General features: G+C 37.0%; 1 protein-coding gene across 1 annotated transcript; it reads left to right on the top strand.

Annotated features, from left to right (window-relative positions):
* The first annotated feature begins 5257 nt into the window (after positions 1 to 5257).
* Positions 5258 to 24653, top strand: LOC140942115 (echinoderm microtubule-associated protein-like 2). The gene is made up of 20 exons (XM_073391096.1): positions 5258 to 6688; positions 9086 to 9266; positions 9910 to 10042; positions 10343 to 10492; positions 11078 to 11153; positions 12334 to 12435; positions 13537 to 13635; positions 14294 to 14428; positions 14752 to 14851; positions 15590 to 15630; positions 16053 to 16172; positions 17334 to 17474; positions 17965 to 18096; positions 18863 to 18930; positions 19201 to 19289; positions 19726 to 19823; positions 20942 to 21029; positions 21353 to 21448; positions 21667 to 21800; positions 22578 to 24653. The coding sequence occupies exons 1-20, from the start codon at positions 5786 to 5788 to the stop codon at positions 23247 to 23249; spliced, it is 3558 nt and encodes a 1185-aa protein (XP_073247197.1). The 5' UTR covers positions 5258 to 5785; the 3' UTR covers positions 23250 to 24653.
* The last annotated feature ends 526 nt before the right edge of the window (positions 24654 to 25179 follow it).

The raw sequence follows: 25179 nt of genomic DNA, 5'->3' as shown, positions 1-25179 counted from the left end.
TTGAGGCAGGATAAGCTACGGATGAAAGACATAGAGAATATCAGGGGGCGTTGGGAATAGCGCCATGGTAGAAACGATAGTTTCTACGTGATGTCGTGTAGGAATGACCATTGTTTGGGCAGAACATTGTTTGCTTCTGCTTGTGCTTGTATGTTGTAAATTGTCTTTAGGTGTTTGAGAAATCCTTGCAATAGAGGTATAGCTTCTTTTGTTTTGCAGAGCCAGATATAGTGCCTGGCAATAAGAAAACAAAAGTTGATCTGGCGTTGAAGTTTAGAAGAGTCTGATCTCAGGCCTAGTGAAACAGTCATGTCTGCAGAGTAACTATCGGGAATAATTTGGCAAAGTTTTAATCGCGTTATGATGCTCTCCCAGAAGAGCGCCGTTTTGGGGCAGGACCAGAAAAGGTGTACGAGTTTTTCTGGTTCTTTTTTACAAAAGGAGCAGTTGGAGTTTTCTTTTACTCTTATCTTAGTTAAGAAAGCGTTTGTTGGTATTCTTCTGTGCAGCAATTTAAATTGAAATTCCCTGAGTTTTATGCTTTTTGTGATTTTATGAGCTAGCTGGTAGGTCGCACCCCACGTTATTTCGTTTTGACCTAAGTTGCAGTCTTGATTCCATTTTTGCTGGCTTGTAGTAGGGGGGGCACTTTTCTTTGTAATTAATTTGTCATACACCAACTTGCTTGCTTTTTGGGCTTTCATTAGTTTTGTCGAAAAGCTTTCGTAACTATTACCTTCGTTTGTGTGGTCACCTTGGTTGAATGTGTTGCATAGCTTTTTAAGAGCAGAAATTATTCCACAGTATGCCAAGGGTTGGACCTTGATGTCGTATTTGTTTAAAAGTTCTGGTGGAGTGAGGAATTTTCCTTCTCTGTTCCTTAAGTGCTTAACTTTTGTGATGCCTTTACGATACCATTCTTTAAAGAAAATAGGGCTGTCGTTAATCCTTACAAGTGAGTTGTACCATATGCCTTGTTCTGAAAGCTGGCTCTCTGATGTTATCCTCTCTTCAAAATTGATTTCTGACCAGATTAGGAGAATTTCCTTTAAGAAACTGTCTTGCGTTTTGAAGATATTAGCTATGTCTATCTTATTAAGGTTGCTTGTGAACGGTAGGGTACACTCAAACTTTTTCAGTTCAAGATCTAGAAAAAGTTTCCATTTACCCTGATTATCTGTATCCAGGTACTTTTTTATCCAAGTGGTTTTTAGCGCTTTATTGAAAGATAGTATGTCAATCATTTTGAGGCCACCTGCTGGGTAATTGTTAATCATAATATCTCGCTTTATTTTATCGCCCTTTCCGTTCCAAAGGAACAAGTAAAAGAGCTTGTTAATCTCGCTAATTATTTTTTTGTTTGTGCACAAGGGTGCCAAGACGTACACAATTTGAGAAGCTACTAAGCTTTTCAGAACAGTGATCTTCCCACTTAAGGTTAATCTACGGTATTTCCAGTTGCTTAGAATATTGTTAATTTTTTCCAGTTTTTCCTTATAATTTAGAAGTACAGTGTTTTCAGGGTCTGTCGTAAACCAAACGCCTAAAGATTTTACTTTGTTTGTTTGCCATCTGAAATTTCTTTCTGGAAGAAGAATTTCTGTTTTTCCACTATATGTTCCGATCCAAATTGCTTCTGTTTTTTTACTGTTGAGTTTGAGACCCGAGGCTTCTCCAAAATCGTCAAGTGTGTTGAGAGCAGCTGAGAGCGACGTTTGTGAACCATTCAATATTAAGGTTGTATCGTCTGCGTATTGACTTATTTTAATTTCCTCTTGGTTAACGTGTATTCCTCTGATATTGCTGTTTCTTTTAAAAGCCTTGGCTAAGACTTCGACTGAAAGAACAAATAGATATGGAGACAACGGGCACCCCTGCCTGACCCCTCTTTCAATTTTAAAGAAATTGCTTGTCCAGCCGTTGTTTAAGAAGCAGCTCTCTATGTTGCTGTAAAGGCATTTGACCCAGTTTACAACACTTGGGCCGAAACCGAAGTATTGAAGAGAATTTATGATAAAAGGCCATTCAATCGTGTCAAACGCCTTTTCGAAATCAAGAAATAATAATAGCCCTGGGATATTTTTTTCTTTGGTAAAACGAATAACATAGTCTATTAATCGTATGTTCTCGCCAATAAACCTGCCTTTCATAAAGCCAGTTTGATCACAGCTGATGAGATCGGGAAGAACCTTTTTCAGCCTGTTAGCCACAGCCTTTGCTGCAATTTTGTAGTCGCAGTTGAGAAGAGTAAGCGGTCTCCAGTTTTTAATGAAATACGGCTCAGCGTCTTTCTTGGGAATGAGTTTGATTACTCCTCTTCTTTGTGTGATGGAAAGCTGACTCGTTTCGTGCGCATAATTAAGAGCATTAATCAATAAGTTTGATATGTTTGTCCAAAATACTCTATAAAATTCTGAAGGTAGCCCATCAGATCCAGGGGTTTTTCCCTGTTCCATGGTTTTCAGGGCTGCAAGGCATTCCCTTTCAGTTAGCAGGCCTTCACAGTTGTTCCGTTGTTCGTCATTCAGGACGGTGTCGTTTTCGTGTTTAAAAAAATCATATGTGTCAATTAAATTGTGTATATTTCTGTTGGATGTATATAGATTCATAAAAAAAGATTCCCCTTCTGCTAATATTTCCTGATCCGAAGTAATAAAGTTATTTTCGTCCACTTTAAGTTGGCTTATAATGCCTTGCTTATAGTGTCTCTTTTCTAGGTTGAGGAAATATTTCGTATTTTTTTCTCCTTCATTATGCCATTTAATTTTAGCTCTCAATATGGAACCTTTCGTACGAGTCTCAATAATTCTTTCTAACTCACTCTTTAGATCATTCAGTTGTTCTGCAAGTTCAGAATTTTCTGTTACGCTAGAGTCTCCGTTCTCCATTTTCGATTCTAGTTTGGAAATTGCATGCTCTAGTTCTGCCTCACGGTCCTTTGTTTTCTTAGTTTTATTCATTGCGTATTTGAGCGATTTTTCCCGTATTTTAAGCTTAATCATGTCCCACAATAGAGCAGAGTTTACCATGTCATCATTTTCATATTCGTCTTGAACTTCCTTAATCGTTGTCTTAATAAGATTAACATAAGCAGTTTCGGTTAAAAGAGAGGTATTTAATTTCCAAAGGCCGGGTCCTCTGCTATTTGCATGAAGAGACAGATCTAAAGTAATCATGGAATGGTCTGTTTTATATCCTGGCACTATATCGGTGTTAGTGACGTCCCCAATAACGCTTTGGCTTATTAAAAAGAAATCAAGTCTACAGTAAACCTTAGGTTGTCGTTGTCTCCAAGTGTACCTTTTGTCATCTGGATTGTGAATTCTCCAGACATCGAGAAGATCTAGGTTCTCTGAAATTTCTTGAACGGTCTTCAAGCTATTTTGGTGAGTTTTGGCAATGCCACCTTTTTTGTCATTTTCGATGTTAAGAACAAGGTTGAAGTCACCGCCAATTATTATGTCTTCACAATTAAAATTTAAAAGATGATCGTAAAAGTTTTGAAAGAATGAAGGTTTATCCTCGTTGGGAGCATAGATGTTAGCGAGGGTCAAAAGCTTTTCGTTAGCTTTTAAGTCACAGATAATAAATCTCCCTGCAGGGTCGGTGTAAAGTCTTTGGAGCTGAAGGTTAAAATTATTGTTAAAAAGAATACATACCCCTGCTTTGTTGCTTTCAAAAGAGGTGAAGTAAGCTTGATAGCCCCATTCTGCTTTCCACAAGTGATTTGTTTTTTCTATACAGTGTACTTCTTGGAGCATGCATATTGATGGCCTTTTGGCGCGAAGCCAATTAAATACTTCTCTTCTTTTAGCGTCATCCCTAAGTCCCCTGACATTCAATGAAGTTATTTTCAAAGTCACGATTTGTTCAAGTCTTTTGTAATAAACGTTGTCTCGACGGGAAAAAAACATGTGCGCCTCAATAAAGGATTTGCATTCTTTCTATTAGGTGTAAAATGATTGATGCAAAAGGTACTCGATATTTTAAACAAATAATGAAGACTAAAACATGCATATAATATTAGACTGAAGCAAATGATCACAAAAGGTAAATTAAACAAAATAACACTTTGAATAAATAAAAAAGAGTAGCGCAAAAACAAAGAACAGAACATAGACAAATTTGTAGTTAGTAAAATTAAATTACTTTGGCAGCGAGAAATTTGAATGGTTGATAAGACGTCCCTCTCCAGACTTAACGTAGATTATTTTGCCTGTTCAGTTTATAATTGATCTAAGTCCTCTTCAGAAAAAATTCTAACAGGGGAGCCATAGGGTGATGTCTTAACAAAAATCTTACCATCCAAAGACCAAACACTGAGTAGAGTACCCTCTTGTCTTCTCTTGTTCGCTTCTTTCATGATTCTACGCCTATAAGCCGTGAGGTTCTCGTTTATAAAAATACGTTGTCGTTCCTGTGCATTTGAAGGGTAGCTGGGAAATAGATCTTTGATTTTGACATCCTTTAGTTTGGTGCGTTCTTTGTAAAGTTTCGATTTCACTTTATGATTGCAAAATTTCACTATAATGGATTTGCCCCGATTCAGCTTGTGTGAAATCTCTATTTCATCCATTGAAATATTTTCTATCTCATCGTATACTTAAAAGTTGCAGTCAAAAAATTCACCGATCATTTGAATGCAATTTGATACCGGCTACAAGTTACAGAAGCGACAAACGGGCAGTCACTTTTCAAATAATTAAGCATGAATGGAATATCTTGACCTAGTTTGACGATAAGTCCTCCTTCAGAAACTTGCGAATTATTCTGAGAGATCTGCGCTTTCACAACACTTTTTAGTTCGTGAAATATGGTGCTTCAGCCTTTTTTTTTTCACTGCTTTTGGCACAAAACGAGGTCAACGAGCTGTTAAATAAAGGTAAGGCAGCTCCATTTCATCACAAAAAAAAGAAAAACGTTTGAAAAGTTTTTTTAGGAAGTGCCATCTGAACATGGACGTACTAAAAAATTTCTTTTCCCTAAAATTGATTTTAAAAGAGACATTATTGACCCATTATTCCTACCAAAATTTGATTCCCGTCTTGTAAACGCTGATTGGCTAATAACATGACCAGTCAAGGCAGACGTTAGATAATGTGAGGAAAAAAAAAGTAACGCCTGATCTCAGGTTATCGCAGCGTGCAACTTTAACGTGCAACTAGGCGTGCAACCCCCTCCTCAGTCTCCCCAGGGAAAAAGAGGACCAAAAGCGAATGTAGACCCCATGCCTCGCTCGTTCACTTCAGCCTCGGTAAAAAAAATGGCGGCTGTTCCTGTTGTTTCGACGGCACATTTGCATTTCAATGATGTCTTTTTAAGTACTTACGGGCACCTGCTTAGTTACGCGAGCCTGACAACACTATTGATTAACTCAACAATGGAAGGAACACCTTCTGGTATTAAAAGTCGATACCGTAGGCAAGTAAACAAAGGGGATCTCGAAATAGCTCTCTTACATGTGAAAACTCCGTATCACAAAGCGATTTGGACAAGAAAGTCAACAAGCTGTCCTTTCCGTCAATCTTATGTACACCACAATGAGATTACACGAGATCTAACAGCTTTGTAGTGCAGTCAAATAAGCTGAATATTGAACTGAAAAAGGCTTTCGTGGTTTTTGCGATGTAAAATAGCTAGCAAGCTTGATGGACCGCTTGGTTTGAGTAAAATCACGCGAATTGCCTATGGAAATTTTAAAGCTATATTCTTCGTTGCTGAGAGTTGCTGAAAAGGATCTTTGCTATTTTGATAAAGTGAGCATGAGAAGTTTATATAGTTGAGCATGTCTCATCGCGGCGGAGGACAAAGTTACAGGAATAACTATCATAAACGTCGTGCGTTGCAAAATGGCGCGCAAAATGGAGGGCCATTTCCAGTCGACAACACCAGCGATCTAGACGATAATAATAGTAATATTAGGTTTCCTGACATCGACAGAGACCCACGGGAAAGGCGTTCCGTGAAAAGGGATGCTAAATTAAACAGCCGAATTCCATTACCTGCAAGATCGAATGAAGTTAACGCGGGCCATGAGTCAAATTACGGTGAACCTCGAGGTCGCCGTAATTTCAACTCCTCGGCTCCAGAATATCCTATCTCTGCCTCAGAACCGCAAACAGGGAGAGATCAGCGAAAAAGCAGAGTAAATGCTGTCAAAAGAGTTACATTTTATCGAAATGGAGATAAGCATTTCAAAGGAGTTGAAATGGTTGTGACCAAGCAACGCTATCGATCATTTGACACCATTGTGGAGGATCTTTCGAAAGCAATTCCACTTCCGTACGGGGTCAGAACGGTGTTTTCTCCCGGCGGAAGCACGGTAGAGTCTATGAGTCAGTTGGAAGATGGAAGATATTATATCTGTTCTTCAGGAGATCAGCTTATTAAGAACGTCGATTATGGTAAAAAACCGAAAGATAAAGAAAAACCTCGCAGGCTTGATGGAGAGAGTTCTTCTGAAGCCTCTTCGATTTCCACCGCCTCAAGTAGAGATTCGAGATTTGGCGGGAGTAATGGTAACACGAAACCGCGAGTTGTGACTGTGATAAGCGAGTACGATAAAAACAAGAAATGCAAGCTTTTATTGAACAGGAAAACGGTGAAAAGTTACGAGGACGTTTTGAAGGACATTTCTGACATGCTGAAGTTTACGGTTCGGGAACTGCGTACGGTAGATGGCGATAAGGTAAGCATTCCAAACTTATAAACAGATTCGTCAAACGTTTATACGAATCACATTTTGCAAGAAAATCAGTAAACTTGTCGGGTTTAATTGAGATTTTGCTAAAATAATTAGCCCCGCAGGCACCTGCCTGTCCTGTTTAGAAAAAACAAACAAGAGATAATCTCGAAATTGAGCAAAATTGTAAATGGACACATTCTTTCTATTAATGATATTCTTTATGTTTATTCTCGGCTCGAAAAGAACTAAAAGATAAAAACGTTTTGGATATCCGTTTCTTTGAAAAGATTTCTGAAAATACACAAGATTTCGGTGTGCCTGAGACGTGATCAACTATTCCTTTAACTATTTAATAATTAATTATGTCTTGCTATTTCAATTACATGTCTTTTAGAACTTTTAAGTGAAGTTTATATAAATATTCTTTCATATTCTCCTTCGCTGTGGTATTTTTCTTGTAAATGTAAAGTGACCTGCTTGATCAGTTGTAACATCATAGAAATATCCAGATATATATTATTATTCTGAGTTAAAATTCTGTATGATTTGTTCATAATAATTATTATGAATAGTTGGTCTGTAAATTATGCACTTCTTACACCAAACAATGAAGACTTTTATCAAGTAAACTGTAAAAGTAAACATTAGTTCTCTGCATTCTATTTTACTATGTACAGTCAGTACAGTTAATATGGACACTGAGGGGGTCACAGAAAATGTTCTTAGTAACAAGATGTCCATATTGAGCTACTTGAATTTAGAGAAAATGTATGGGCTTTCTTTCCCCAGGGACAAAGCAAGCTGTCCATAATAATGAGGTGTCCTCAGTAAGTGGGTGTCCATAAAGTGGGGTTTGACAAGCTTGCAAAGAAAGTAGTGTCTGATAGCCCGGGGCTAGTGGATTTTGCTATCGGGCTAGTGAATTCTGTTTTTAACTTGCCCGATGGGTAGGTGATATTTTTTTTAGCAATTTGAATAATTTGCAATTTGAATTTTGCACCTTCTTATATTTCTGACCTTTTGAATTTTAAAACATACTCTAGGTCATTGCGTTCTTCATGTAAAGAATATTTAGTGGTTCCAAGAAGCAGATTGAAAACATATGGAGACAGAGCTTTCTCTATTGCAGGACCTAAATTGTGGAACGATTTACCTCTAGAGATTAGGAAATGTGCTTCAGTGGCAACTTTTAAGCAATCCCTTAAAACTTTTTTATTTAAGTTAGCATATAGGTTATGAGATTCCTTTTGTTTTAAGATGTTTTTGATTTATATAGTAGATAACTTAGGCTATATTTGAATTATATTGTATATTGTAGATATTTTATAATTTAGATTTTTTTTTTATATATTCTTTTTTGTAATTAGGTAGCGCTTTGGACAATTATTGGATTTTAGCGCTATATAAATAAAATTATTATTATTATTATTATTAATAACAGAAGAACTGTAGTCAATCCTGCCCATCAAATTTTTTTCGGCCTAATTGAAACGACTTTCGGGTTAGTACATGCTAGCTACAGCTTGCCCGAATAGCAAGCTGTAAAACTGACTTTCTTTGCACCCTGTTTGACTGTATTTACGTATTGTAACCAAAGAAACCTTGTAAAAGAATAAGAAAACAAAGATATTCAACATCAAACCTCTTTAAATAGATACCAAAGATACAAAACCCAGTGTCCACTCAGGTGTCCGTATTACAGTGTGGACACTCATACCAGGACACTTGGAAGAAGATTGTCTAATCACAACATTTTCTGAAAACAAAAGATTCTCAATTTTTATTATTCCAAATAGACCAATAATTGTCATAAATTTTAGGGCTGTTTTCTGAGAGGTCAAGTAAGTTCAAACTGTTTTAATGTTTTTAATATTTGCGTAGTTGAACCTTGAATTTTATTGGTCCGTTTGCAAAAAACTTGAGAATCTGTTGTTTTCAGAAAACATTGTCACTGGATAATCTTCTTCCAAATGTCCCTGTTTAAGTGTCAGCACGGTAAGCTTACATGTATTTGTCGTATGTGAGGTATCTGCAGCTTAGCCAAGGGTACTGCCTGAGAGTTGAGAATTTATCCTTGAAGCAGAAAGATTGCCTTTTAACCCTTTAAGCCCCAATATACATGTACAAATTCTCCAAACTGATCTCTATACATTTCCTTAAAGAATGAGTTGAGAGAATTTGATAAAAGATCAAAGCATTTTCTCTTAGCTGATCATTTTATTAATTCTCATAACCTAATCTCTTGATAATGTATGGATATTGTTAGGAGAAAATTGATGTTAATCACTATTGGGACTTAAAGGGTTAATGGATGTGTTCATAAGGAGAGGTTCAGCAAATATTTTAGTGCCTGTAGCCATTTGATGAGTTTTGAATAATATTTTATTCATTCTTTTCCAGGTGAGAGGCTTGTCCCAGTTATTTCGAGATGCAGATACTTTCATTGCCTCCAGCACAGAACAGGGCTTCAAAAGAAATCTATCAAACCCATCGTCACTCAGCAGCAATGGCCATTCAGCATCACCTCCTCAAAAGGCGCGTACCCAAAAACCCAGAAAAAAACCTAGAGATGAATCTACAGGTATGAGCTATTTAACTCTTTATAAACTGTACATGATGGTCCCAGAAAATAGCTGACATCTCACTGGTTTGCCTGCGAAATGATGTCTGAGAAGCAAGCACAGAGATTCTGGATCGTTAGACATTTCTGGGGAAACTGCCCACCTACCCCTCCCCTAAGCCAACATTTTGCCCTAAGTGAGAAGTAAGTGCTAATGTTAGCTTAGGGGAGGGGTAGGTGGGCAGTTCCCCAGAAACGTATAATGATCCAAATTCCATTCTGGTGATGTGTCACTACCCAGATCTGGGTAGTACGTGTAATAATATTAGTTGTAGCTTGAAGTTTCCTTCGTGATACGACCAATTAGAAGCACTACCCAGATCTGGCTGGTGACACATCATCAGTATGGGATTTCTGCGTTTATTTCCTCAGCCTTCATTTTGTGGTGAAACCAGTGGTGGTGTCACAAAATGTCGGTGGTTTCTCAGGCTATACTTGTATCGCCTTGCCGGATAAAAAGGAAAACTTCTATAAAATTAATGATATTTTAGCCTAAAATAAAAGTTAATGTTGGCTCATATTAATTTTGTTCATGGCTCATATTGATGAATGTTGAAATGTAAAGTGTATTTACATACTGAATTTTGTGTTTATTAACTTTCAGTTCAAAGCCAGACTGTTACCATTAAAGTGAAAGGACAAGTGCATACTTATCAGCACACTTCAGAGATGGATAACTACACAATTGACGACACACCAGTGTCACCTCCAGACTCCAGGCTTCAGATGTCCTGGGTGTATCTTTTAACTTCTCTTTACCAAGAATAGCTCATAAACTTGTAGTGTTCAACAATGAAACCTTGTAGTGAAATATGTTTTTTGAACCCAGGGATCCTGTCAAATATTAGTGGGATATGATCTTCAATCTGGTTGAGGGTAGTCGTGAATAAATGATATTGTCAATGGTGACTGATGTTGCGACAAACTGTGTAGTAGTTCTTATCAGTGTGAAAATGAGTCAATAATCATAAATCAATCTAATAGATTTTAGTTTTCTTAATAACCATCTGTTTTCCTTGACATGATGATATTAATAGATATGGTTACCATGGTAAAGACACTTTTAACAATTTACACACTTTGCCATCAGGAGAGATGCTGTATTTTGTTTCCACAATAGCTGTCATTTACAACAAGGAGACAAACAATCAGCGGCATTACACAGGCCATGCAGATGACATTAAATGGTATAATAATTATTCATGCATTTATTTTTAATAAATGTTGCTGTTCATACTTTGATACTTTGATACATGGCTGCGTGGCCAGTGTGTTGGACTCGCAATCCAGCAGTCCCAGATTCACATTCCCCTCTGGCCACTTGCTGGATTTGTTCTCGGTCTTCCCTCGTTCAAATCCACGGCCACGCTCGTAATCAGCCAACCTGTTGCCTCCTGTGAGGTGGGAGTTTTAACCCTTTAAGCCCTAAGAGTGATCAATGTCAAATTTCTCCTTGTAGTATCACTTCTTTATAAAACACAGTGGTCATGAGAATTGAGGACCTGATCACACAAGATGAATCTAATTGATACTTCAACAATTTCTCCCCACTACTTCTATTGAAAACAAATAGGGACAGCAAATGAGAATTTGAATTTTGATGTTAGGGTTTAAAGGGTTAATCCTGTTATGTTCTATTTGGATTCTTTGTTTCAGAATTATTTAAGTGGAGTGCCTGTAAATAGCTGGATAAGCTGAGTGCACTTTCCAATATAAACAAACATTTAATCTTTGAACAATGTTAATACAAGGCTTATTGTTCTCCTTTGCAGCATGGCCATTCATCCAAACCAGTGGTACATAGCAACAGGCCAAGCATCTGGTTTGTCTGTTGACCAAAATGAACTTGTAAGTCACCTTCTTTTGGAGTCACTTTTGACTGGGAAAATCTGATTACGTTGCCACACTGGACTATGTGCAATTACAGGGTGACCGTAACAACACCCCAAGTGACTCCGATAAAACGACAGATTCTCGTTTTAATTGCTTTGTACTTACTTGGTAATCAAAAGGAGAATCTGAAATAAGATCAGGAGTCACTAAGGAACTTATGCAGGTTATTTTCAGTAGTCATTTCAGTCTTTCAATCTTTAAAAGCAAATTAATTAATTAGGAGTTTTTAATCCAATAGTTTTTTACTGTACTGGCTTATAGCTAGTAGCTTTATGCTTTTGTCGGCATGAGAATGAATGAGTGATGGTCAGATCATTTCTATTGTTCTCATAGCGCTCGGTGTAAACTCTTAATCTTTGGACCAAAAGGTACCGGGTTACATACCTGCTGTTGCCCTTTTTTATGATAATAGAATTGAATTATTATTTTATTTTTTTTCTTAAGCCAAACAATTTCATATTCTAAAAGAACGTTACTCATTTCAAAAATAATTCTAGTCAAAGGAAGCAATGCAAAAAGCGGTAAATAACCCTTAAACCCTAATATCAAAGTATAAATTCTCATATATTACCCCTATGCATTTCCTATACCAGTAACAGGAGATATTATACTATAGTATTGATTATTAATAAATTCATGAATGTGGACTTAATTCTTGTGCTGAACATTCTTAGGGCTTTTAATATGGTTGAAGAGGAAATTATATGTACACAGACTGTTCAACCATTCCAATTTCGTCAGGATTCTCCCGATTTTGCTTGAAAATCCCAAATCCCAACCTATATGCGATCGGGATAGAAAAAATCCTGATTCTGACATATGTTCTGATTTTTCCAAATGAATTCTTATGATACTTAGACAAGAACACATAACAGAGTATACTTAACTGAAACTGATATCCAGAAAAAAATTAAAAACTGCACAAGATATAAAATAAAATTGAGTACTTGTATGCAAAGCCAGGCTAATAAAAATAAGCATAAAATGACAATCGATTTAGCAAACATTTTAGACAAAAGGACTGTTTTTGCTTTTTGTCTTCATTGAAGCTTTCTGCAAAGTTATTGTTTGTACTTGCTGATCCTTTTATAAAATAATAGTGATTTTTACAGTGGCCATGTTTTTCCGTCAACAGAGTCATATTCGTATCTGGGATGCAGAGACCCTGATCACTTTAGCTGTTTTATCTTTACAAGAGTACAATCTAAGCATTTCCTGTTTGGCATTCTCTCAAGAGGTATGTTGGCTTAGACAATCCTTACATCTAATTATTATGCATGATAACAAGTACTCTGATGGGGGGGTTGGGAGCTTCATGTATCAGTGAGTTCTTGGCACAATGAAAGATCAGGCAAACTGGATAAGCCAGGGGTTCAGCTCAGCTAAGGCTGCCCTGATAGTGATGATGATGATGATGATGATGATGATGGCATGTGCTGATAGAATACCGTAAAATTCCGAAAATAAGCCTCTCCATGTATAAGCCCCTGCAAATATAAGCCCCCCAAACTCGTAATGCACTTGTAACGCAAAGAACCCTCCGTTAAATTGCCCCTCCAAATATATCCCCCCCTCCCTGGGCTTTTACTTGGAAATTGCTTACAGTATGACCAGTTTGCAGACAGTTCCATTCAAGTTGAACCCAACAGCTTGTTTTGCATTATTTTAAATTTTATTGGTAGGCAAGCAAAAGTACCACCTCATCCAAGCTTACTTGCAAGATTTCCTAGGTTAAGGAGATTCATAAAGTGTGGCCTGGTTTTAGGGTGACCATGTAGAGGTCCCTAGTTTATCCCTAGCCACCAACACTGACCTCCTTTTACTGTTTTTTTTTTTTTTTGCCCCAAGAAACCAAGAACAATTAAATGAATTGGTGATGAAAATAAAAAAATCACCAATGCAGAAAGGTGTTCTCTATTTAACAGGTTCACTTTGTCAGTACCATAGGAAGTACACAGAAAAAGTGCAGAAATATGCATGCTGATATTAGGATTTATACTAGTTGATTTGTATGCAGGCCTATCGGCAGAGTGCTCAATAGAAGAAGTAGAGTGTTATAATTTAGGTGATCTGATATCAATGTAAGATCCAACTTTGCATTTTGTTACTAGCTAGTTTCGTACTGCATGACATGTGGACCACTCCTCAGACAAAATTGCCTGAGGAGTGCGGCACATGCCATGCGATATGAAACTAACTAGTAATAAAATGCTAAGTCGAGATCTTACGTTGATATCAGATCACCTAGGTATTAGGATTTAGATCCATTAAATAAAGTATTCTCCATATTAAGCATAGTGTTATTCCAAGCCCTTCAATTTAATATTTTCATTTGCAGGATAATGGCAAACAACTGGCCTGTGTGGATGCATCAGATGACGATTATCACCTCAGTATATGGGACTGGGAAGAGAGAGCTATCATGCAACAGAGCAAGGTGATTAGTCCAAGGGTTATTGAAATTAGTAATATTTTTAGTTTGCAATTAGGCTGATTATTACCAGGCTTTTTATTCTGTAGCCTGGCTCGTAGACATAATCTAACCCCAGTTTAATATTATTGTAACATCTGAGATGCAATGCCAAAATCCTTGTTCTGCAGCCTTTAACAGACCCAATGAATTACTTGAAGTGCATTTCGAATTTCACTTCCACCTGATTAACCAACTATACAATGGCCTTTTAACCCTTGAAACCCTAAGATCAAAATGTGAATTCTCATTTGTTGCCGCTATTCAATTCCTAGAGAAGTAGTGGGGAGAAGTTGATAAAATATCAAGTAAATTCATCTGTGTGATCATGTCCGTAATTCTCATGACCACTCTGTTTTACAAAGCATTGATATTACAAGGAGAAATTTGATGCTGATCACTCTTAGGGCTTAAAGGGTTAACAGGCCAACCATGGTGCGTACTCAAATCCAGGTACACAGCTGGGGGCGCAGAACAAGGATTTCGGCGCTGATTCACAGAATTCACTTCCAGTAATTCATCTGTGGCACAGGCTGATATTCTTTTCTCAATGTTGTTCTGCTTCCCAAGTTTTTCACCATTAAAGACAGTGGTCTGATGCAGACATTATTTGTGTTATTGATAGGCTATGTCCAGTGCTGTTGTTGCTGTTGCCTTTGATCCAGATGATAGTAAAACTTTAGTCACATGTGGCAAGGAGCACATTCACTTTTGGAGACTTCATAACACCAGACTAGAGAGAAAAAGTGGCTTCTCTGAGGTACAGTACTAGCATTATAGCTGTGTGATTTCCTCAAGTCCTCTTTAAAAACAAAAAGGAGACTGGGCTAAGTTAACTTTTGTACCAGAAAGAACATTGATTCAGGGGTGGGGGATTTACAGCATTTAAACAGAATTAAATGATAAATGTATAAGAAATTGTTGCTAAAGATGCACATAATTATAAGACAAGTGTGTCAACTGTAGTCCACTTCCCAAAGGTTCTGATAACTTCTTGGACTAGAACTGTGGATTAATTGCATGAAGCCTTGCTGTTGTTCCTTCGTTTTCAGTCATTGTTATTTTGTTTTTTCTGTCTGGCAGAAGTATGAAATCCCACAGTACTTTACCTGCATAGAATTTTCACCAAATGGGGATGTTGTTACTGGAGATTCAAATGGATCAATCACAGTGTGGGGAAAAGGTACAAGACAGTCACATTTTGCTATTACAGTACTAGTCAAGCCAGGTCAAGCATACCTCCCAAGATTCTGACATTAACAAATTTATTATTTGGTAGTTGTAGTTTCAGATTCATATCTGCATATTTCCTGCTTGCGTAATGACCAGTAAATTCACATGCCAGCTGGTTATGATATTTCTACCATCTCAGTTTTCTTGAATTTGATGTAAATCCTAAAGCAATTTTGTCCATATTTTCAAAGATTTTTCAATCTGACCAAGAGCAGAGAAGTCATTGTAAAAAATTCACTGCTCATTACGCATGCAGGAACACAGATTTGTATTGTACATGTATACTTGTGGCGGTAACAACTGACGGATTCATTTTGCAAATAATCGATTAATTAATGGCATCCATGGGAATACACTTGACCTTGCATTACTGTAAAAAATCTGCCAGCAGCCAAGTCAAAATGAACCAGCAGACAGCCGTTTCGCCACTTCCACCAGAGTATTTGCCTTCTTCTCAAAATGTAGGTTTAGTAACAATATTTAACTAGTCCCACAGCTTAAAATTAGGTCTTTGCCACCTGCAGCTATGCTCTGATTATCCTGCCCACCTTTGTAAAACATTTTTGGCCAGGATGAGCCAGAGCGTCATAATTAAGGTTTATCATTCTTAGGGTTTCTCCTGGTTTATTTTCAGGATTCAGCTATTGATTCAGCATGACATAATTTTGCTTATATGATTTTCCTCTAGTTTCTAAAAAGATCAAGTTTGTTGCTAGCAATGCACATGAGGTAAGAAATACATTCCATATTTTTATAGGTTCCTGATAAGTTGATAAAACCAGTTAATTTATCAGTCAATCAGCAGGCCATAAAAACAGCATTGGCAGACTTCTCTGACAGTCGCACCTCTCCTTACAGAAATCTTTTTGATAATAAGCACCCCTTCATTAGAAGCATTTTTTTGGTGAAAAACTTGATACCAACTTCAGAAAATTTGCACCTCCAAGGTGTAGAAACCTTTGTAACATAATTTGGTGATAGTTGTTTCTGTTCCTTTTGTGTCTGTATTAATAAAAGATCTTTACTCAAGTCACACTATTAGGGAATGTTGTGGTCCTTTGGCTATATATTTTTGAGATATTTTTATATGTAGCAATCCAGGATAGAGGTGTAACTGTAGCCTTTTTTCTGACTTTGTTTTTTCACAACAGAAAAGTATTTTTTGTGTACGTCTGCTGGAGAATGGAACATTGTTGTCTGGTGGATTAGATGGCAAACTTGCATTATGGGATGCTACTAAATATTTCAACACACCATTACAAGAAACCCAGGTCAGTTGAATTGTTAATAATGCTGTACTAACAATAATATTGCATGGGCTGGAAGTTGAGGGAGAAATACATTGAAATTGCTACACACCTTGGCTGTGGTTGATTTTATATTAAGGGGGCTAGGTCATGTAACTTAATGCAATTTATTGAGAAATTTTACCAAGTATGATTCATAATCCTTGGGAATTTGTTGTCCACTGTTGCTGGTAATTTTGTCAATATAAGAGAAGTAGAGAGCTGTGCATGTACTTCTAATGAAAGCCCTACCCTCAGTCCTGGACACAGACACACCAAAACTACAGGACACCCACACTAAGAGGGCTCAGCTAGGACTAGACTGGGACCAGGCTTGTTGATGGGGAAAAAGGGCACATAATGGCGTAACAACAATAACAAAACAACAAACAAAACTTTATAAATAGGCAAATAAAATTACAGAAGTATTGCCTGCAGCTAGCAGGGCTATACGAGGCGGGACAATGCATGCAAAATATAATTAAGACTAAGGCTATTAACTAAGGAAAATAAATGAAATAAAAGTCGTAATATGGATGAGGACTAGATAACAGACTAAAGAAGAAAAGAATTTAACAAATAAATTGTAAAAGTAGAAACTAATAAGCAAGAATTTATTTTTCGACATGTTTGGCTAATTGGACCTTTTTAATTGGGGTGGTCATATCAATATGGTCATCTTCTGAATTCAGAAATTATATCAAAAAGTAATTTGCAGAGTGTTTTTTTGAACTTATTCTTGGGGAGATGTCGGATGTATCAGGGTATCTCATTCCACAGCTTAGCCGCAAACCGAGAGAAAGACAGTTTATATAATTCTAGATCGGAACTGTTAACATAAAAATTTCCTGAAGCCGATGCTTTTGGCATGAATTAGCATTGGAGTGAGCCAAGCAGGCAGGGGACCAGGGAAGGAGAAAGTTGTATCCTTTCGTCCTACCCTTTCAATTTTTTGGCTCCCGATTTTTTGGCATTGTTCACCCCATTATTCGCCGTCTTCCACACCGAGGAGCCTGGTCCGAGGGTCGTCAAGCCCCTCTGGTGTGGGTGTCCTGTGGCTTTGTGGTGCCTGTAGTCATACAAACCTTCACTTAACAATCAGTTTCTAGACCATTGTTAAGCGGTTATGTTTATTTATTTATCTAGGTGGACAGTAATTTAGGTGGAATCTGTGCTATTGAACCAATGCACACAGGCCATGGAGATGACATTAGTATAACTATTGGCATGATAAGCAACTGCATTCTAGAAGGATCCTTTGATGCTCCTTTTATCCCTATAGTTCAGGTATTTTCTCATAACTGCCGTAAAATAAGGTTACACTTATTCAGTGAATGTCTTATACTCTGAAAACAAATAATGCTAATTTTCACCATTCTTAAGTTATTTAACTGCCATTTAATATGTTCTGGTTTGCTGAACATAAACTTTAAGATGTCCTTTTTTCATAATCTCCCCGCCCATCTCAGGAACTTCATCCCTTCTTTATTCTTTTTTCTTACTGCCCCCCCCCCCCAAATTTTTGGGTAACCTCCCCCGCCCCCATCAATTTTGGGCATATCCACTTCTTAGATACATCTTCCATAGATTCTCTCCTCCAGTCTCTTAAACAGGCGCTTGGGTGACTCAAAATGTATGAGACTAACTAGTTTCACTGCAGCTCCCTCCCATATTTAAGCACCCATCAGCTTCCCCACCTAGGCTAATGAAATCAATGTAAGTGTTATTTTAAACATCTTGCTTGTTATTCCAAACATCTCCTGCCTTGTGCTTGCAGAGCCATAAGGATGAGGTGCATGCTTTAGCAGTTCATCCCAACGAGGCACAGTTTATCAGTGCGTCACTAGATAATGCAGTCTCTCTGTGGAATGCTGAGACCCATCAAGTCATGTGGACAGTAGATGTGGAGGTGTGAGCTCATCCGATTTGTGTAACTGTACAGCATATGTGGGGCTGTAGTGTAATATCAGCCAGTGGCACTGGCACCTTTCTTTTGCTTTCGGGTGACTTGGAAATCTATGCTTTTTCTTAGAAATCATATCCTGGGTAGCATGGATTTCACAGGTTCAGAGCACCAGGTTCCCTTTCACAGGGTTCACACAGGCTTGAAAAGTCCTTGAATTTTAGGGGAAGTCCTTGAAAAGTACTTGAATTCCATTTTTCCTTGAAAAGTCCTTAAATTCCTGTGCAAGTCCTTGAAAAGTCCTTGCATTTTCTTCAACTTTGAATGTAGTGGCCTGGAAATATTTTTTTGATGCTTTTTGGTTGTCCAATACAGAATATAAATCATAGCTCAGAGAATTTAAAGGTTATTTAGATAAAGTGCTCCATGTTTTATGCAATAATCAACTGAAAAATGTAGAGAAGTTAGTCAATCAAACAGTTCAAGCCTTAAAGTCTTATTAGAATAGACAGGAAATGTGCATTCTTGTACAATCTGTGAAATTATATTCCCAGTAGCTGGTCCTTGAAAATCTAATGTGGTCCTTGAAAAGTCCTTGAAAAATGGTTGCAATTTTTCGTATGAACCCTGTAATTCATTTTTCTTAGAGCACAGCTTTGATTTAGATGAAATTATAGTGGAAGTGCATGCATGTCTCATGTTAATGTTGTATATTGTTAGTAATCATCTCTGCTGTTTTGAGCTATTTGGTGAAGTGTGTTTTTGTTGGCAGTTTCCAGTCAAGTCAGCCGATTTTTACTCCACGGGGAGTGTTGTGGCTCTTGGGACAACTTTAGGAAGGTATGCTCATAAAAAGCAAGCACCCAGGGTTAATTTGCACTTAACCCACTCTGGTCTTCTGATTACAGTTTAACAAAATGATTACAAACTTAGAGTTCTATGCTAAATTCCGTTAGGATACTACACCGATACAGACCATGCCTGACATGTTTTTGAGTGAATGAACAATAATGAACAATGAAGTACGACATTTAATTATTAAAAGTTGTATTTTAGTTTGCATAACATAGAGTGAAAGTGACTGTTTACATGTGTAGATGCATTTTTCAGATGGATTGTTTTGTCATGTGAAGCTGGCATGCACATTGCTTCATTTCAAGATGGAAATGTTCCTCTTCCTGACCTTGAATATGCAAAAGGTAGATAATTAACTACAACGCTTTTATTGTTACACAATTGTTGTTGTTATTGTTAAGTTGGTTGAAACGCCTTCTCAGCTTTTAGTTTATATACACATCACTTCATCTTTTAGAATCATATGGGATATTTATATGCGCATGTTGAGACTGAACCCTCTGCTAGAACTCAGACTTTTGTCTTGTGTGGCTTCGCTTGAAACAAAGCTTTCACAAGTATGCCAAAGGAACCTCAGAGTCTTTAACAGTCACTATGGTTTAGGTCTAAATTGATTTTATTCTGACCTCAAGTTCCAGTTTGTCAAGTTTCGCCCACAGTGTGACTCAATAAATGGACCAGCCTGTTGGATTGTGTTAGACATTTGGTTGCTTCGGCAACGTAACAGTTTCCAGCTGCTACATCGGTTAATTGTCATGATTTTACTGATCTCACTTGCAGATGGAGAGCACATAGCTATTGCCTCACAAGATGGTAATATTTATGTTCATGCAGTTTATGATGAAGGCACAACTTACCGAAGAGTAGGCTGCTGTTCGGTATGCTGCTTCAATGTATTTTTATTACAGTAAACCTAAGATGACCATCCACCTTAAGATTTCATACCTGCAACCTGAGGAGATGTAGTATTGTCAAAGTGTTCTGTGAATACTGATTGATGTGCCGGGAGAGCTTTTAGAAATAGGATATCGTTAAAATATGAGCTTATAATGTAATTTTAGTTGTTTTTTTAGTTTTAAGTGTTCTTATAATAATAATGTTTTATTCTGGCACATTCTCACAATTTAATGCTTTTTAATAAGATATAGAATCTGTAACTTCAGATGTGTACCTTATCAAAGAAATAAAAGCTCTGCTGCTATTCTTCTTCTTCTTCTTCTTCTTCTTCTTCTTCTTCTTCTTATTATTATTATTATTATTATTATTAGTAGTAGTAGTAGTAGTAGTAGTAGTAGTAGTAGTAGTATTATAACATAACTGTTTCTTGATGTGGAGCGGGTTTGACGTGTCTCTTCATAGGGTTATTGAGAATGCTGCTTCCTTAATTTGCGTATAAATGTACTTACTCACTTGGTACTGAATGAGAAGCTTTGACAAACACTAACAGGAAGGAAATCTGGCAGAAATCCAACCTGTGTGTACTCCATTACTTTACTCGCAGAGATATACTGTGTTTGCATCATTAAGCTTTGTGCCAGTACTGGATTTTGGTAACAATATATCAGGGTTTTCAATAAGGTTATCAGTAGGTGACAAAAGCTTTGGAGAAGGTGGAGAAGGAAAAACCTTGCACCTTCTGAGTGCTGAAGTTGTGAGTTTTAAGGGGGTCTGGGGGCATGCCCCCCCCCCCACCCCCTGGGAAAATTTTGAAATCTTGGCTTCTTAGAATGCATTTCCAGTATCCTGACCAAAAAAAAATTAAAGTGTTTGAACACAACACAGACATCATTAAAATTTGGCTTTTTTATTCGGTGACAGCACATAAATACTGTATTTAAACTGGTGTAGTTTCCAAAGAAAAGTAGGCGATAAGTTCACGTGAAATAGCAGGCGAATTTCGCTGGCCACAGGCTCTTATTGAAATCCCTGATATATTGACTGTTAGCTAAGCATTAGTTTACATTAATTTTGACCTGGTCATTGTCACTTTTAACAGGGTCACAGGGAACCCATTATGTTTCTGGACTGGTCTCTTGATGGCTGCTTTCTACAGAGTTTGTCCACTGATTATGAGCACATTGTTTGTAAGTGAACAGCAATTTGTTGTTTATGGTGGATAAAAGTTATGGTGATATCAATCCATCCTTAATGATCATTTGAGTGCCAAAAGTATCATTTTTACAAGTATATTGCAAAGTTAATTTTAAGCAGGTTTATTAAGCAGGCTTTTTTTGGTATCTTTTTAGTATCTTGTATCTGTCTTGTGTCATAGCTTGTGTTTGCACCTGTAATGACAAAAAAATATATTGTTTGCACATTGCTTTGGTCAAGATGAAATTTTATTTTCTCTTCATTTTTCACTTCCAAACATCAGACTCATTAATTGGTTCTTCTCTTGTCATTTCAGGGGAAATAGGTGGATTTCAACGAGAAGAGTCCCAGGATGTTATTCGTGATATTGACTGGTCCACACGCAATGTTATGCTTGGTTATGATGTTGCAGGTTGGATTATGTTTATTAAATTTTAAGCATTTCCAGTTATGGTGTTTATTGGTAATTTTACTTAAATCTTTGGTGTTTAATCAAGGGCGCTGTTTATTCTAGGGTAGCGTTTAATCGAGTGACCTGTGGGAATTGAGTGCTAAATCTTTGTATTTCTTTCAAAGACTCAAAAGTTAGAAAAACTATTACACTGATTTTTTTTTCACTTGTGTTTGTAGGTGCCTGGCCTTCTCAGCCTGATGATGGTAACCTCATTAACAGTTCAGATCTTTCTTGGTCACGTGATGTGTTTGCCATTGGGGATGAGCTGGGTTACATTCGCTTATTTAGATTTCCATGCAGTCAACCTGGAGTAAGTAAACCAACATTAGGGATACCTCTGTGGTCAATGCCTCCAATATTATGATAACAGAAGGGTTCATACAGTCTTGAATTCTTGAAAAAATCTGGAAATTTGCGAAGCAATTTTCCAGACCTGGAAAAATGCTTGAAAGGAAACTGAGATAGGGGGAAAAAGCACTTTTTCTCGAAACTGCAACAAGTGCTTTTTTCCCCAATGGTCAAATCTTATTCAATTTCACCCCTAGCCTAGCCATTCCATCGCAATATAGGAAGTTTCAGAACTCTCTTATTACAGGGAGGCTATATATATTCATATCACGGAAGTCTCTGTAACCAGAGTTGTGAGTGAATACAGTCATATGACATTGTGAACTAATATGAACTAAATTAAAAGTCATAAATAAAGAATTATTCGATGAAGTTTTTGAGATATCCAGGATAATCAAGTTTGAGGTAAGTGTTATCAGCCGAGTTCAATGCCGAGGCTGATAGCAGTTACTGAGATCTTGATTATTCCTGATATCACTAATACCGTATGTAATAGAATTATTGTTTTATTATACATTGTTTTGAAGAAAGTAATGACAAACACACTGTCTCACAGAATCAAGTTGACATTTCTCTTGGAAATCAAGCATTGCAGGCACAACCTACAGATTTGTCTGACAGTAATCTGGTGCAGATAACTAACTAATCTGTAGGTTGCACTGATTTCCAGACAACAAACGAGAAGACAGATAATTAGTACATTGTATAATAAAAGAAATTATTCCATTACAACCTGTAGGCCCACTATCATCAGTGGCGTGGACACAGCTGTCCCATCACAAGGATGCTATTCTTAGCATCAGACACCCACCTTATTACAACTGGTAGTCGTGACTTCTGCATTCTTCAGTGGTCAGTGGAAGGAAACCTCCCAGCACTGAATGAAGAAGAGGAATCTGAGATAGAAACTGAGATGCCTCGGGTGGCTAGGCAACAAAAGAGAAGCCGCCAAAAGTTTTCAGATAATAAGAGCAATCACTCTGGTTACAGTTCTGATGAACATAATGAGTATGATGATTTTTCTGAAAATACTGCAAGACAAAAAGGACCAAGAGGCCAACGGCACCTGCGTGAAAACAGGCGATATTCTGATGAAGCTTCTGGCTTTCTTGAAGTACCTCCAGGCCGTGGTAGACCATCCAGGAAATCACAACAATATAATAGTCCACAGCGTAACATCCCCACTCAGAATTCCACCAGGTCACAGCAAGGCTCTTATGCGGATAGATTTAATAAACAAAAAGCTGCTAGGCCATCCAATCAACTCCCACCTGATGACATGGATTACTATTCAGATGAGGAAAGCCCAAGGATGGATCCAGGTGCAAGAGATAGGGGGAGGGGTGGGGAGAGAAATGATTATCCCACCAGGGGACATGGTAGAAAGTTGAATAGAAGACCAATGAGATAGCAAATGTTGAAGAGAATAAAATGGAAGAATTACCTGGTGGAAATATGTTGCAAATTTATGTTTTTGGAGTTTATCTCTTTTAATTTATTTGCAACTAAACACCTTTTGAGGAAGAAATGAACTAATAATATTATTAGTCAATTATAAAGTTCCGTTGAATACATGAACACAAGCATGCTTTTGTGTTAAAACTTGCAATTTTGACCAATTTCATTTTTTTGCTGAAATTGTGAACAACACCGGTCCTTCTTCCTCCAAGGGGTTTGACCAACGGCAAACCACCCCACAAGATTCATTTAAAGTAGACGAGAATTTCACTTAGAAGATAACCTATAGGAACTGAAAGAATGTATAACATTTATTTGTTTAAAGTATTTATGGAGACAGTGCTCAAATTATGTCGTGTAGTATTTAGTTATTAATGGCAAAAGGTTTGCTAAGGATTTTATCTAGGACAAAAACATTCTTCCAGCAGCATAAGGCTTGTTATTTAAATGGCATCTAACTTAGACAGCAATTTAAAAAATTCAGTGAGCCTCCAAATCTGTTTGTAAGGTGTTTATTTTAAATAAACGGATATGTGCGGGTTTCTGATGTCCTGGCTGTAGGACTTTTTGTCAATGATTTTATGAACAGTTACTAAAAAATGTTTAGATGGGAGGGAAACATCAAAGCATTTAAGAGCTGAAACTCTATGGCAGGTGATGATATTTGAAATAATTATTTGAAGAAAGATTGATTTTAAAAAAGTTTTATAGTACTTAATTTTTTTACAAAAAAGTTAGCTCATGAGCTTAGGAAATTACTTGGAAGCACATTTTGTGGTGCTTTCATTTTTTTTTTTGTTTTTTTTTTAACAAACAAAAGGAAGCTGCTGGCAGCTTGTAAATGTGACAGTAAATTTAAGAATTATTATTAATATTTATTTAAAAGAGATAGCATTGTACACCAACACATTGTTAAAATTTAAAACTCTTTAGGTGTCACATATTATATTCAGCACTTTGTCAGATGAAGAGACACAAGGAAATTATTTTGCTAGCATAGCCAGTTTCAGAAGAGCACTGATGGTCTTAATCGTCCATAGAAGAGAGATTGCAGCATCTTTGAAAAAAGAGGCAGTTTTTAAAAATGGTAATTGGATGATGGTGATCAAAATCTCTTGATGTAAAAAAACTTAATGACAAGTTTAATTTTTAATCTGATATCACATTACATGTAATGTACAGATAACAGTTATTGTCATAGCTGATAAAGTTAAGATCAGAATCATTAACACTACTGTCTTTGTAATTATTTATCTTGCCATCTCCATTCTGGAAATCACATTCCCATCACCTAATAAAAAAAAATTTTATGCAATTAAAGTATTTTCCTGCAGTGATCATTTTCCCAAAAGCTATCGATAAGTCAATTTCAAATGTGGGCTTACAGAGTTGCATTTTTAAAAAGCCTTTTCTTGATGAGAAAGTTGCTTTACAGACTAGTAGTTGGACCAAACAGGAAAATGTTTGCCACCGTTACTACAAACCGCCACAGCTATCGTCATCATCATCATCAACAAAATTTTGTCTTCACACGATTTACTGTTTTCGTTATAAATGTGCCAAATTTGGCATACCCAATGCAATTAGAAAATATACAACTACAGCTATCTAATGTTAGGAAAAAACGTTACAGGATGTTACTCCTTTGTATGACACCACGAAAATCTGTAATATAAGAATCTTGTCAACCTAAGATGTTTAAGAGGCTGTGCCATGGTTGTCTGGTTCATTTTGTTTATAACATCAGTTAGGCATCCTTAATCGCTTTGAAACTTGAGAAATTACCAGTGAACGGCAAAATCACAGCCTTGTGTCAAGTCAAATATGTCTCTCAAGCATTATACCCATCATCATAAACAACGAAAATGAACTTTGAAAAACTG

This window comes from Porites lutea, chromosome 1 (assembly GCF_958299795.1).
Source record: "Porites lutea chromosome 1, jaPorLute2.1, whole genome shotgun sequence".
NCBI classification, from domain to species: domain Eukaryota; kingdom Metazoa; phylum Cnidaria; class Anthozoa; order Scleractinia; family Poritidae; genus Porites; species Porites lutea.
Note: the sequence above shows the minus strand (reverse complement) of the source record. Positions and strands in the feature narration are given on the sequence as shown.

Coding starts and splice junctions, on each gene's coding strand:
- LOC140942115 (XM_073391096.1), top strand. CDS start 5,786: ATGTCTCATCGCGGCGGAGGACAAAGTTACAGGAATAACTATCATAAA. Junction 14,852..15,589: donor AATCACAGTGTGGGGAAAAG/GTACAAGACAGT, acceptor ATTTTCCTCTAG/TTTCTAAAAAGATCAAGTTT. Junction 16,173..17,333: donor CACCATTACAAGAAACCCAG/GTCAGTTGAATT, acceptor TTATTTATCTAG/GTGGACAGTAATTTAGGTGG.